Below are 16246 nucleotides of genomic sequence, written 5' to 3'. Positions count from 1 at the left end.
ACCACTGTCCCATGTTAGGGGAGGGTTGAGCGCTCATAAACAGGTTTAATCCCACCACATTCTTCATGTACCTATCCGAAGTCCGGAGCCTGTAGTTCAGTTTTTGTCGTTGGTTCATGTCTGTCATATTTGTTTTTCGTAAATTGTTTTGTATAAATTAGTTCGTTAGTTTTCTCTATTGAGTTGTTTCATATTTTTCATGTCGGGGCCTGTTATAGCCGACTATATGGTATGGGTTTTTCCTCATTGTTGAAGGCCGTACGGTTGCCTATAATTTCTTACATCCACTTCATTTGAACTTGGGTGTCTCATTGGCAATCATAACACATCACATCTCCTTATTTTTATATTAACCGTCGAAAAACTCATTTTTCAATAAAATTCATTGAAGATTTGTCAAAGTTGTTCATGTTTAACAAAACATATAACCACAGACTGAACCTAAATGTTAACGACGAAGACGACACATCCACGACGAATAATTATACTATATTGGTGTGCCTCGGCTTTGCCACTTTTGTCGCGGGAGAGACATGATAATACTTGACAAAGACGTATAATCATGATAATGATTGGTTGATTGTAACTCGATTAATACAGCACACTCTTACGGCCAGTGTTATTCAATGGAGTGATCGTATCGAGCGGAATGTAACGACTAGATTATTCTGGTTAGGTTGATTGTAACTCGATTAATACAGCGCACTCTTACGGCCAGTGTTCTTCAATGGAGTGATCGTATCGAGCGGAATGTAACGACAAGATTATTCTGGTTAGGTTGATTGTAACTCGATTAATACAGCGCACTCCTACGGCCAATGTTCTTCAATGGAGTGATCGTATCGAGCGGAATGTAACGACTGGATTATTCTGGTTAGGTTGATTGTAACTCGATTAATACAGCGCACTCCTACGGCCAGTGTTCTTCAATGGAGTGATCGTATCGAGCGGAATGTAACGACTGGATTATTCTGGTTAGGTTGGTTGTAACTCGATTAATACAGCGCACTTTTACGGCCAGTGTTCTTCAATGGAGTGATCGTATCGAGCGGAATGTAACGACTGGATTATTCTGGTTAGGTTGATTGTTGTTTCTTTTCGATTTATTGATCAAGAAGAACTGTCGATAAAAAGGAATGCTGAAGGCAAGGTAACTTATTTGCTACAGTAAAAGAAAACTCTTAAACATGATGAAAACATTTTATTTCTTTCTAAATATTATATCATTTGCCAAACCTTGGAAATGAGACATTTTGATAAGTGAGGAGTACCCTTTATTTTCTACAAATGTTTTCACTGGTGTTTCTCCTCCTGGAACATGTGCGATTTCAACCGTCATCATATCTATATATATTTTATCAAATGGTATAGTTCGTAAAACTTCTAATTCATTTCCCTCCACATCGAGGCTGAAGAAATCAACGTGTGTCACGTTTAAAGCCTTCATTATTGAATAGAAAGGAAAGCACTGGACATCCACAATGTTTTTGCCTTTTGCATTCTGGTCCTGTACTATCTTGCCTACATTGAAACTTTTTTTGAACTGCAGCTGAAAATTGATAAGTAAAAACTACTACAAGCGAAATAAAAATGATGATCGCGTAACAACAACTCAACTGGTTGAAAAATAGGAAAATAAGATTTAGTGAAACAATTTGGGTTATTTTTCTACTTTTTTTTATTTGTTTTTTTAGAACCACAAGACATAGATTTTTGACAACAAAATTTTTGTTGGGAAAGGTGGCTAGAGCAAATATTGCAAAATTAAAACGCCCATGTCTTCCAAAATGAAAAAAAAAATAGCTCTAAAAAACAAGAGAATACTATGCAAAAGAAAAATTGACCAACACACAGTCAGAACTACAGAAATATATCGAATGAGGGACTTAGAATAAATGGGGGAAATTTAAAAAGAAAATGAAAAAATCCCAACATTTTATTGCAATCAAAATGTACGTTTAGTTCCAAGATTTAAAAAAATTCCAAACTTTTTATAAAAGCTAAAAACTTTAAATGGCAAAAGCGTTTCATGATTTACAGTGCTTAATTTGTGTAGGCAAAGAAGCTTATTCGGTATTATTGTCTGTTTGATAATGATGATATAATAAATGGAAAGCTTATAACCTGTTACCACAGTCATAAATGCAAAGGTGTTAGTGGCTCAAACAGGTGGTTGGGTCGTCATAATTCTAAAGTTAGATAGATGTAAGCTTTAACTTGCCGCAGGCCTCATTAGGACTAGATATGAAGAACAACTAAAAGGCCTAACCTTGACTTAAGATAAAGAGCAGCAAAAAAATCTTACTGTCACTATGAGATGAAGAACAGCTGTAACGCCTACCTGTGACATTGAGATGATGAACAGCTATAAAAAAAAATTGTTTGAATCAGAGTGATTTTTTTCGGAGTACGATTTATCCCTCCCTAAGACAAGATACTTTTTGGTCATTCTTTTTTTTATGAAACAAAGCAGGACCAACTCTTTCAATTTGTCTTTTAGTTTGGATGGGAATACTTGTGTAAAGCGTAGAAGAGTCAAATATTGCAAGATGAAAAAGTCTTGAAATGTATGTAAGGTTTAATTGTGACACTGAGATGAAGAACTGCTATAAGGCATAACTGTGACTTGGAGATGAAGAACAGCTGTAAGGCGTAACTGTGACATTCAGATGAAGAACTGCTTTAGGGTCTTAATATTACTTGAGATGAAGAACATCTGTAAGGCTTTAAAGTGGCTTTGAGATAAAGAACATCTTTTAGGCCTAAAAGTGACTTTGAGATAAAGAACATCTTTAGGGCCTGAGAACAGCTATGAGACATGACTATGACTTTGAGATAAGGACTTCTTGAGGTTCCACTAAAGTCAAAATATAGGACACTTCATAAACGTCTAAACTTTGCCTGTATTTTTCAACCTATAATGAGTAAAGTCCTAAACTATGAGAACATATGTTCATTTAAACATACTTAACATATACACACTGTGTAAATTGTAAATAAACTTGAAATTAGTATGCTGTGGCCAAACCGGTTCTTGGGGTGAACACTAAATTTTCAAAAAAATCTGAAGGCCTGCGAGACGACATAATTTGCTTAAAATTGGTATGGACGAATACTGTTACATGTATTGCAGAGCAAGCTCATGTTGATTTGTCACATACATATGTTTTAATAGCATATTTCTACAATTTCTGTATTGTACCTTCGATATTTGTTCACCTAGATAAATGAAATTAACTGAAACTCGAAAATTAATACATTTTCTGAAAAATCAACATGAGCTTGCCCTGCATTAGATATTACAGTATTCGTCCATACCAATTTTAAACAAATTAAGTCGTCTCGCAGGCCTCCAGATTTTTTTGAAAATTTAGTGTTCATCCCAGGTTTGGCCACAACATAACAATTTCAAGTTTATTTACAATTTACACAGTGTGTATATGTTAAGTATGTTTAAATGAACATATGTTCTCATAGTTTAGGACTTTACTCATTATAGGTTGAAAAATACAGGCAAAGTTTAGATGATTATGAAGTGTCCTATATTTTGACTTTAGTGGAACCTTAAGGCATAATGTGACTTTCAGTTGAAGAACATATATAAGGCATAACTGTGACTTTCAGATGAAAAATAGCCATAAGGCCTAACTGTGATTTGAGATATGTAAATATCAGCAATAAGATATTACTGCGACTTTCAGATGAAGAACAGCTGTATAACCTAACTGTGAAATTGAGACGAAGAACGGTGTTAAGGTGTAATTGTGACGTTGAGATGAAGAACTGCTATAAAGCTTAACTGTGACGTCGATATTAAGATCAGCTGTAAGGTCTAACTATGACATTCAGATGAAGAACTGCTTTAGGGCCTTAGTGTGACTTTGAGATAAAGAACATCTTTCTTCTCACGTGTTTCAAACAGAAACATCTCTTCCTATTCGCTCGTAACAAATATATACAGAAAATACGTTACATTGTTCCTAACAGAAAAATTTCTTCCAAAGAGGACCTAACCGCCTCGGTTGTGTCGTTGTAGCGTTTTCGCCTCTAGTGCGGGAGGTCGTGAGTTCGAACCCAAACCGGGTCAAACCAAAGACTTTGAAATTGGTATTTGCTGCTTCTCTACTAAGCACGCGGCATTACGGAGTAACAGCAGTAAGCGCAAAGACTGGTCGACTCTGAGTTAGAATAATGTGTCCGGGTAGGGTGACATGTCTTCCTGACGACTGTTACCCTGTGAATCAGAAAAAAAATTCTTCCAAATTATTTCCACAAAAAAAAACATCTCTTCCCGAGTGTTTCTAACAGAAAAATCTATAACTAAGTTTACACAACAAAAATATCTTGTTGAGTGTTGTTAACGAAATCATATCTTCTAATGTGTTTTTAAAACATGAAAAGTATCATTCCACGATGTTCCTAATATAATTATCACTTATCATGTGTTCATAACAGAACTATCGTTCCGATGTGTTCTTAACAGAATAATCTTTTCCCATGTAATAACAATAGAAATACTGCTGCTCGTCATAGTGGTCATGTAGGTTTTCTTTCTATCAAGCAGCTACTTTGCAGGTTAAATCCATAATACAAAGATAGGTAGTACCAATTACACCTGTGTTTTGTGTTATGTTTTGTTTTTGTCACAGGGTTAAATCAGATAGGTGTTTATACATGTTAAAAAATTTAAAGACATTTTTTTCAACAATTCTACATATGGCAATATTACCATGCTATTATACAATATATTAAAATACAGATCCTGAGACAACGCTTTTCTTACAAGGGTCTGACAACACTCCGTCCTACTTTCTGTTCTTGTTATTATCACATCAGCCAATGAAATATCTGCCTCCAAATTTTTGAAGGTGTCTATCAATACGACAAAAGCCAGAGGAATGGATCCCGTAAGGTCTTTAAAACAGAAAGTAGAACGCAAAGCGTGGAGACATATCTCTATACCAATCAGATTGGCTATGATACTGTTGATAATATTAATGATTGATAGAAATTTTTAAAATGAACTTGTTATGAGAAAAAAATCAATAAAAACTAGCTCTACCTCTTTATGGGAAAATAATTTAAATATGTATATTTATAAATATGACATTTGTTTTATGGTATTTGGTGTATAGTTGTCTCTTTGGCAAACAAACATTTGAACCTAATTTTCATTCCTTTGACAACGGGTATTATTTAGCCGAGTATTACTGAATGAATATCCCCTGTTCATTGAGCATAACTCGAAGCTTGTTTTAGAAATGAAGCGGTAGACAGCTTTAGTAATTTACACGGTCTAATCAAGGACTATGTAAAAGACCTATAAAAAGTAGAAAGTAGTTCCATGTGTTTTGAAGCATCAAAATGGTAAAGTCTAGTTATATGTAGTCTAAGCCTCCAGTTAAATTATATAAAGAAGACAACTCCGTCAAGATTCTTAACAGTTTTGAAACAAGAAGTGAAACCCTCGCTTTCTATATAAATAACCAAACACTTTATACTGAATTTATAGTTAAAATGTTTTGTTAAACTAACCTTTACTGGATATGGGTAAATACTGAGACAAGCGTTAATGGTAAATGCTTTTCTGTTCTTTTTCTTCACTAACGCATAGTTTGATGGGTCAGCCTCAATCAAAAGACCGTTCCAATCCCTCGAGCGTTCAAATATCAAGGTATTCGATCTGGTTTCCCCATCGAGTGCACCACATTCCACGAAAAATCCACCTTTCTGAAATAATGATTTAGTTTACTCACTTTTTTATATAGTGGACACACCCTCTTTTTCCCCAAAAAAAGGTACTGTTATAAGTGATTGTCTTGGCGGAAGGAATTACCTTTGTTTTCATTTTTTTACCCATTTGCTGAGGTTAAACGATTACGAAATTATTTTCGTATACATGCTGCTTTTAAATTTTTTCATGCAGAGAAGTGCCAAAGAAAGACTTCATTTTATTTATAGAAAAAAGCGTGCACCTAGTACCTCAAAACTTAATCGTTTTCCGTCGTCATTCAGGCCGGAAAGTTAACTTTTCTCTCTCACTGTTTTGTTAAATGAATTTCTAGAATATGACAGTATACTACTGTTAGTATGAGATACAATTCATTGAAATTCAATTAAAAAAGTCGAAACAGTATTCTACAGCGAATTGCAGTTGGGTATTCAGCATATCACATTTGTTTTACTGCGTCTTCAGTTAGGGATGTTTGCTGGTATTGTTTTTGACTTTTTGTCAGATATTCGGAATCTTCTGGTTTTATCGAAAAAGTGCCATTAAAAATTTGACCTGATAACTCCTTCTTTTCTTTTTATAATTGTATTACATATAGTTTTAAAAGCCATTTTTGAAAATCTTATAAAATCCTTGTTATTTTTTCATAGTTTTTGAAATAGTTTTCATAGTTTTGCTAATGTTAAATGGAAGAAAATGTAGAGAGTATTATTATCAAATTTTCAAAGGCTTATATCTCAAAAATAAGACAGGGACCTTTAATTTTTTCTGCTTTTTTTAGTTCCGTTATTTATATACTATCAATCTATAACAGCCTTTTATAAAAAAAAATTAAATTTTGAAACGGAGCAGCGAACATCCTTAACAATAAGTAACTTTTAAATGTATGTTTTACTATCGAGGAGAGATGTAAATATATATCATCGAGCAGGGATATGAATGACATGTATTGAGTTTTTGAGATAGTATATCATCAATACCTCGCATACAATAGTCAGGTGTTATGGTGGTATGTTGATTTTTAGAGAACATGTTCTAGCGTAATGTATAATCAACACAATAGAAGAGTCAGATAGTATATTACTAATCAGATAACATACTCTATATAATTGTATATTGAACACCATAAAAGAGTCAGAATATATGTTACTAATCAGAAGACATGTTCTTATCTATTGTATCATCATACAAGTGTCAAAATGTATGTTATTAATCAGTCTGAGAGGTCATATTCTGATGTATTGTATATTGAACACCATACATGATGGATTGTATCTTCAACACCATAGAAGACTCAGAATGTATGTTGCTAATTAGAGGACATGTTCTGATGTATTATATCTTCAAAAGCATAGAAAAGTTTGAATGTATGTTGCTATTCAGAGGACGTATTCCAGCGTACAATATCATCAACTCGATAGAAATATCATAAGACAGGAGTTAAGTACCGTTTCAAAAGGTATGTTACTGATCAGAGAACATGTTCTGGTGTATTGTATTATCAACACCATAGAAGAGTCAGATGGGATAATACTAATCAGAGAACATGTTCTGGTGTATTGTATTATCAACACCATAGAAGAGTCAGATGGGATAATACTAATCAGAGAACATGTTCTAGTGTATTGTATTATCAAACCCATAGAAGAGTCAGATTGGATAATAATAATCAGAGAAGATATGCTGGTGTATTGTATCATCAACATTAAAGAAGAGTCAGATAGAATGAAACAAATTAGAGAATATAAATTGGCGTATTGTATCACCAAGGCCATAGAAGAGTCAGATTGAATGATACGAATCAGAGAACATATTCTGGCGTATTCAATCATCAAGACCATAGACGAGTCAGATGGGATGATATTAATGAGAGAACATATTCTGGCGAATTATATCATCAACACCAAAGAAGAGTCGGATGGAATGACACTGATCAGAGAACATATTCTGGCGTAATGTATCATCAAAATCATAGAAGACTCAGATGGAATGATGTTAATGAGAGAACATATTCTGGCGAATTATATCATCAACACCAAAGAAGAGTCAGATAGAATTCTGGCGTATTGTATCATCAACAACATAGAAGAGTCAGATGGAATGATATTAATCAGAGAACATATTCTGGCGTTTTGTATTATCAGCACCAAAGAAGAGTCAGATGGAATGGAATGATTCTTATCAGAGAACAAAGTCTTGCGTTTTGTATTATCAACACCACAGAAGAGTCAGATGGCATGTTACTGATCAGAGGGCATATCTAGTGTAAAGAACCAGTATCATCATACTAGAGTCAGATTATTTGTCACGAATGAGAGGATATGTTATGGCGTAGTGTATCGTGAACACAACAAAGTCAGATACCATGTAACTACTAATAAAACATGATCTGGTTTATTGTATCAACAACACCATGGAACAGTCAGAAGTATAATACTGGTCAGAAATTATGTTTAGTCCATTATATTAACAACACATCTGAAGATTCGGGTGGAATTTAGCTAATAAGATGACATGTTCTAGCGTATTGTATCATCAACACCAAAGTAGGGTCAAACAGTATGATACTGATCAGAGAACATATTCTGATGTATTGTATCATTAACACAATAGAAGAGTCAGAATATATGTTATTTAGCCAAGAATATGTTCTGACATATTTTGTATCATTGTCACTATGGAAAGTTACTACTCAAAGAACATGTTCTGGAGTATTGTTTAATAAACACCATAAGAGAGTCAGATAGCATGTTTCTGATCAAAGAACATATTCTGACGTATTGTATCATCAACACCACAGAAGAGTCGGGTGGTGTATTGATAATATGAGAACAAGTTGTGTTGCATTGTATAATCAACACCACAGAAGTATCAGATGGTTTCTTACTATTCAGAGAACATGTTTCATTAACATCATAGAAGATACCGACTGCATGTTTCTAATCAAGGGACAATGTTCTGGTGTATTTTATGATCAACATCATAGAAGGAGTTCTTTGATTTAAATTCCTCTTAAAATTGAAGGTAAGGGGTGGCATGAGAATTTTTTGTGGACGGAATATTATCATTCTCCATTTGAAGGTCATTTTATAAGATCCGCGTGTCGCCAAACCGCCCATATAAGTGTGTAACTATAAAGACATAATGCTTCTATCGTACAATCTTAACTTTCTGTTTGTCTAGGTAGAAACGATTATCACGTATGATTTGAATCAAGAGACTTTTTCTTAATTTTTATTATTAAAAAAAATTTTAAATAAAGAAAGGGGGGCAGGAGGATTGACTATTGATTTTTGTCTGTTGCCTCCTAGCAAGCTTATTTTTTCGGGAAATTTAATATCACTATTGTACACAATGTTTTCCTCTTTTTTTTTTGGCAAAATATCCATTTTCATCTAGTCTTATGCAAGGTTATTTATTTTCAGCTCCAACTAGGCCAGGATATTCATTCCCCCCCTTAATTTACAATGATCGTCCCCTAACAAAGAGCTACGTTTAACATGCACACACCCTGATACACTTACCTTAAAATGTAATCTGTTATCAACAAATGCAGCTTGTCCAATTGAAGTGTCCATTACATGAGGTTGTTTCAGATTGTATGGTTGATCTGACGGGTTTTCAATCCAGTAATTTCTTATTAGTCTGATTAATCTTGGGTCATCCATATCAACTTTTTGTTTATTAAGGGTGTCCATCTCCTCGAGGTAGTCATATTTATTTCTTACTTGATTGATGAACATTGTCGCTTTAGTATCCGTGACATTCCAAATTTTCTGAAGCTGTGACGTAATCCCAAAGAATATAAAAAAAAGTGCGAAGAAGGTACCAATTTTGTGGTAATTCAAAAATCCCATTGTGTGTTTAAAGAACAATTGTTGAATAAGTTGTGAAATCAATCTTTATCTTTAACTGTAAATTAAATTGAGATATTAAAATATATATATATAAAAATAAAATATAATTAAAACTGTAACTAGTAACGGAGCAAAACAGAACAGATTTTTAGTTGATGAAAAAATCCGAAGCAAGAATTGTTATATACAATTACAACATATTTAAACCAAAAGTTATAACTATGTGATAATTGAATTTGATTTCGATTTCCAATATTTGTTTACCTTTTTTATTGCACTAGATTGATCGTATACATTTTAAAGGTAACGGGTGTTCTGTCACGATGTGTGAACAGATGAAGAGGGAACAATTGATATGGATCTCTTTATTATTAAGGTAACAGAATCAATAGTTACTATCAACCCAGTTAAAGTTATTTTGAAGCCACAATCGCACATTTTGAAAATATTATCTGTTAAATAATGATATATGAAGTATACATTGACATGTAAATTGTCTTGTTTTCATTATTCATTGAGGAAATTGCATTAACAATTTGTTATTCTGACGTTTAGAATTGTTAATCAAGGCTGCATATTGAAAAAAAGGGGGGACACCTTTGTATACACAAACATCATCTCTTTCCATACATTAATTTTCGGTGTATCAACCTCAGATGAGGTTAAAAATGAAGTATTATTTATTTGAATAAGACATATACATAAATAAAGCACATATATTATTGAAAGCCAACGGGGTCAAAATTCTTAATTCGTAAATTGTCAATTTGTAACTTGTATAACTGTGAAATTTCAAAATTCTTAATTCGTAAATTGTCAATTCCTAACTTGTATCTTTGTAATTTCAAAATTCTTAATTCGTAAATTGTCAACTTGTAACTTGTAACTGTGAAATTTCAAAATTCTTAATTCGTAAATTGTCAACTTGTAACTTGTAACCTGTGAAATTTCAAAATTCTTAATTCGTAAATTGTCAATTTGTAACTTGTATCTTTGTAATTTCAAAATTCTTAATCCGTACTTTGTCAATTTGGAACTTGTAACTGTGTAATTTCAAAATTCTTTATTCGTAAATTGTGTCAATTTGTATATTGATGTTTTGTAACTTGAAACATGTCGATTCGTTAAATGTCATCGTTCAACTTGTTGCTAACGATCATTATGACGACAGATGGCGCTCAGTTTCTTTTTTTGTGTATAAGTCTTCTGTAAGTAGGTGCACCTCCATATGGAGTATATACCCTTAGTAATTTAAATCAGTTATTTAGAGCACATACATATAAACATCTTCTTCTTTTTCATATCAAAGAAAACAAATAGAAAAATCATTTTTTTATTTTTATATGACATGTATACAGGGACCCGGTTTTATTTTGTTTTCTGAAGACGACAAGTGGCGTTTCGTTCGAGAACAGAAATTATATAAAAACACAACCCGAATAATTCAGTCTCTCCACGTAATCGATCTCTCCTACTTGCGAGGTTAATGAAGTGGTCGTAGATCAGCGGAATATATCGACTGAATTATTCGAATAAATAGATATAAGGAGATGTGGTAATAAACCGTATGTTTGCAAATGAGACAACTATCCACCAATGTAAGCAATTATAGGCAACGTACGGCCGTCAACAATGAGAAAAACCCATACCATATAATCGGCTATAAAAGGCTACATCATTACTGGAAAACCCAGGTAATAAACGGTTTCTATTAATCCTAAAATGCTATTATGGGACAATTTTATTCTGACCGAGGGGGAAGGGCTGACCGATATATATATATTGATATACATGCCTACTAAACTTTTCTGGCCAAGAAGCTTAGGAATTGCCACCACCTGATTTTTCGTTCTATAAAAATTTACAAAATGTGTTGCAAACAAAAAGACCGATAGGGTGTTCTCCAAATATTCCAGATTCCCTCCCTCTCAACTCCTGCTTCACGCCCCGTACTCCCGGTATCCCCCGTGCCACCTCCTCCTTAGCCTGGCAACCTCGGGGCGGGGGGCACTTCTTAAATACAAGGTGATTGGAAGTGCCGCTGGAATAGGTCACCTTTTCAAGCTTGAAAATATGTGAATAGGTCGGGAAAATTATCAGAAATATATGATAAGGTCAATAAAGTTCCCATAACTTCGTCTGTCATCTTTCTTGGTGTTCCCGGCTGTGTTTTTATCAACCAATTTTTCTCTTTTGACACTTTGGTATTTCACTCTTACATTACACACCACATGAAACCCAAACAAGATAGGAAAAGATTACATTTTTCCTACGCAATATATGAAAAGGTATACATTTTTAAAATCTAAATTATATGAAAAGGGTGGGGTAACAGAACCCCAGCGGCACCCCCTATCAATTAAGTATTGAAGTAGCATCCCCCCCCGGAGCTGGCAACCTGACCCAATCTAATACTTCGTCGATCGGATCGTTAATTAACAGTTGATTCACGGTGTTAATCAATAACGTTTGTATTATATAAGCTAATTTTTTTAGAAATTTGCATTTCATATCATCGGAAATAAAAAATAATTTGCAATGAATTCGTAACAATATAAATATTTCCCGCCATTTGCCAAGAAAAGACGCTATCCCACGATGTATCATTCTAATATCCAATTGACAAAACCATGTTGTTGTATTCCACCTGGCTCTACTGTCGAGCAGTGAGCCAGGATCCCAGGCTACCCCCTCCTTACAGTTTGCCACCATTTTGCTCTCCAAAATTATCCCTGACAGACCCCCAACCCCAAATCATGTGCAAAGATTTTCATGAAGAAATAAAATTATTGCGAACAGATTGGCGAGAATTGTTTCTGTGGGGTTTTCTCTCTGACCAGCCAGTAGAAGTACTTTTCAAAAAATAATTCTCGCCGGCAAGTAATTCTTGTAACACCATTTTTGGCACCTCTCCTGTCCGATAAGTTATACATAGCTTTGAATACATAACATCTAACAGATTGCTGATGTTTTGCTCTCTAAAATTAGCTGTCATGTATGAAGATTTTCATGGAGAAATAAAATTAGGGTAAGCAGATTGGCAAGAATTGCTTCTGTCATGCAAATGGCGAGATGGCTAGATATTCTCTCTGACCAGTCAAAGGAGTAGGGTGTCACTTTGGTTAAAAGTTAATTTAGTCTTAGATGCATGATTTTTTTATTAGTTGTTATTAGCTTTAAACTAGCTGTCAGTAACTGCGAGTACTCTCAGATCTGTACTTAGTGTCTTTTTGTTGTTTGGATGTACAAGTACCCGGCCACGTCCACTCTATGTTTTTGTTATATGTATTTCTATTTGTATCCATCTGATGAGTTAAGCCTTTTCAACTGATTTTTATAGTTCGTTCTTATGTTTTACTGTTACACCGTTGTCCCAGGTTAAGGGGGGGGGGTCCCGCTAACATGTGTAACCCTGCCACATTCTGTATGTTCCTGTCCCAAGTCAGGAGCCTGTAATTCGGTGGTTGTCGTTTGTTGCTGTGTTACATATTTATTTTTCGTTCATATTTTGTACATTGATTATACCGTTAGTTTTCTCGTTTGAATTGTTTTACATTTGTGATTTCAGGGCCTTTTATAGCTGACTATGCGGTATGGGCTTTGCTCATTGTTGAAGGCCGTACGGTGACCTATAGCTGTTAATTCCTGTGTCATTTGGTCTATTGTGGAGAGTTGTCTCATTGGCAATCATACCACATCTTCTTTTTTATATAGGTTTCATAGTTTTACGATCATGGTCATTGACAAAATATCCAGAGGGGACACCACCAGGACATCACACCGGTATACTCCTAGTATATGTCATGTCTCGTCAATCCAGTAATCATTCTAAATCTGTATCTGTATCTGTAGGAATACGTTGTGGATACCAATACTGGCTTTAATACAATGGTAGATAGAGCGACGTCGATTTATTGACGGTGCACGAGAGCAGTTTCGGAAGCTCGGTGTGCGCACTACTGTGTCTTCAAGGTGGTTCCACTCGACTACTGTTTTTACGAAAAATGAGTTACAATATTGTGGTATTTTGCTCGTTGGAATCTCAAAACACTGCGTATTTCATGACTTGTTTTTCCACAATATTTATTGCCTGATAATTGTCAAATCCCTTGGCAGTTATTGATCTTTTTGACGAGCTTTTTTTAATTTAAAATATTTGTCTGGTTCTATAGCAGGAATCAGCCCTTCAACCAACTCGTACAGAAATATAATAACATGTCAGCACCATACATTTTAGCTATTCATTTTATTTGTTATCATAGCTATCGAATTGTATGACTGAGCAGTATCCATCTGCAAGCTAACATCATGCAACGTCAACTTCACATCATGTACTTTAAACCCAACGTTACGTGTGTTTGGCATATCATCACAACATCGTGACTTATCATTATACTATCACGACTAAAGCACTTGTCATTGCAAGTCAACATTGTGCAAATTCAACTTAGCATATTGTAATTTAGACTTAGCATTTTGATGACTCAATTCAACATCACGCTGTCTTAACTTTACATTTTAAGCTTCAGCATAACGTTTTGTAAATATCTAATATATGACAGCTGAGGCTTTCCATAATAAACAACCGTGTCAAGATATTGACATGTTGTTCGCCTTAAGGTTAAGGAACAGTAAATGGACTATGTCACAGATTTTGCTTAAATTTTGCATCTAAACGGAAATTTATGTATCAACAACATACAGTTTTTCAAGAAAAATCTATGTATAAGAAGTTAGAGATTTGATGATTTAAAGACAAAGGAGAAGGTCCGGTAAGGGCTAATTTTGGCCTAAAATTCAAAGTACATCTGATGAAAGATTTTTGTCATTTTTTATACAATTAAGTGTCTTCTTCAGTCGACTCAATTAGATTATGTTAAAGATTTTAACTGAATTGGTCATCAAAGAGGCTCAAATTCAAGCTTAAATATGAACTTTTTTTCAAATATGTCATAAAACGTCACTTTTCAGATAGTTTTTGTCTAAAATGGAAGTGGCCGCATTCGTGTCCAGTCTCAACATTTATATATGTTATGTATTATCAATAAATACAACATATATTTAAATATTAAGACTGAACACAAGTGCGGCCAATTCCAATTTAAACAAAAAGCGTCTTAAAATTAGCACAAATGATAATATTGTGAAGATTTCAGTATTTTTGCATGAAATAATGATGCTAGTACCTGATGCATGTCCATTGTACTGTAAAAAAAGCCCATATTTATGTAACAAAAGTATTCTACTTTCCAATAAATAGCTAAACGTTTACATTTTCAACACCTTTGAAAAACGCTGTATTTTGGGGCCAAAAAGGGTCTTACCGGACCTACCCCTTTAAGAAGTTTTTTCGCCAATTTTATGTGCTTTTTATACAAATGTTCACCTATCTAGAAAAATGTTCCGACTGGTTAGTAGATAATAAACTGTCTTTGCATCTAGGAAAAACTGAATGTATGCTTTCTGGACCTCCAAAAAAGATTAGACAAAATATTAATTTTCAGGTCAAATGTATTGATCACCTTATCAAATCGACAAATTGTGTCAAATATTTTGGATTTCACATTGATCATTTTTTAAATTGTGAACAAATAGTTTCCAATATCATAAAAAAATAATGCAAGATAAAGATTGTTATATAGAAATGCCAAATGTTTGGATACTAGATCAAGGATGACTCTCACATCTGCTCTGATACAATGCAATTCCGGATCATTTCGATTATTCTTGCTCTTCATGGTATAGTAGTCTGGGCAAAGGGATGACAAAAAAATTGCAAGTTGAACAGAATGAGGTGGTGAGATTCATCCTAGGTCTGGGTCCAAGGACTAGAATTACATGTGATATTTTAGATAAAGCTAATATGCTATGTGTAAAAGATAGAGTTAGTAAACTTAGATTAAACCATGTATTCAATATATATCATGGACATGCTCCAGAGTATTTATGTGAATCATAATACCAGAAGTTCTGCACATAATAATTATTTTGTACCAAATGTTAAAAAACTGTAATAAAACAGCTTTGTCTATAATGCTATACAAGACTGGAACAATCTACCAGTCAAAAAAAAAAAAATATATCAAAAAGATCTGCTTTTAAGCCGACTGCAGTTAAAGAACAATTAAAAATAACAGCAAGAAATATAGAAACTGGAGATTTTTTATGTTTTTTTAAGAAACAATTGATCTTTCTTTTTTTTGGTGAAAGTCAAATTTTAACATATAATTTGAAATATTATTTTTATATATTTTCAAACAAATGACCCCATTGGAAATAAGCTATACTATGTAAGCTTTTATGGGATATACCAGGCTTCTTTCTAAGCACTGTTTTAAAATATATTATGATACTATTTTAAAAGTATATATATATATAATATTTATATATATTATTTGTCTTGTTTTGTCTTGTGAATTTTTATATGTGTGCTTGAATTTGCCTGAATAAATCTATACTATACTTATACTAAAGAATTCAATCAGTAATTTGTGAGATGATAAAAGAGATAAATGCATTATTTGTTCGATTTTCAGTTATAGTTTAACGCATGAAAGTTATATGCAAACTTTTAGCAAAATCTGTTACCGAGCCTATTTACTGTAACTTGACCTTACGGTAAGTAATTACTAGTGATAGACAAATTAATCAATTAATC

At 33.6% G+C, this 16246-nt stretch overlaps 1 protein-coding gene across 1 annotated transcript; it reads right to left on the bottom strand.

Moving 5' to 3' along the window:
• Nucleotides 1-1186: 1186 nt before the first annotated feature.
• Nucleotides 1187-9785, bottom strand: LOC127733585 (uncharacterized). Its single transcript, XM_052242920.1, has 3 exons — nucleotides 9256-9785; nucleotides 5536-5730; nucleotides 1187-1549 (listed from the first exon to the last, which is right to left on the bottom strand). The coding sequence occupies exons 1-3, from the start codon at nucleotides 9586-9588 to the stop codon at nucleotides 1202-1204; spliced, it is 876 nt and encodes a 291-aa protein (XP_052098880.1). The 5' UTR covers nucleotides 9589-9785; the 3' UTR covers nucleotides 1187-1201.
• Between the last annotated feature and the right edge of the window lie 6461 nt (nucleotides 9786-16246).

Source organism: Mytilus californianus, unplaced genomic scaffold, assembly GCF_021869535.1.
Source record: "Mytilus californianus isolate M0D057914Y unplaced genomic scaffold, xbMytCali1.0.p SCAF_3, whole genome shotgun sequence".
Taxonomy (NCBI): Eukaryota; Metazoa; Mollusca; class Bivalvia; order Mytilida; family Mytilidae; genus Mytilus; species Mytilus californianus.
The sequence above is the reverse complement of the archived record's forward strand: the minus strand, read 5'-3'. Positions and strand labels throughout refer to the sequence as shown.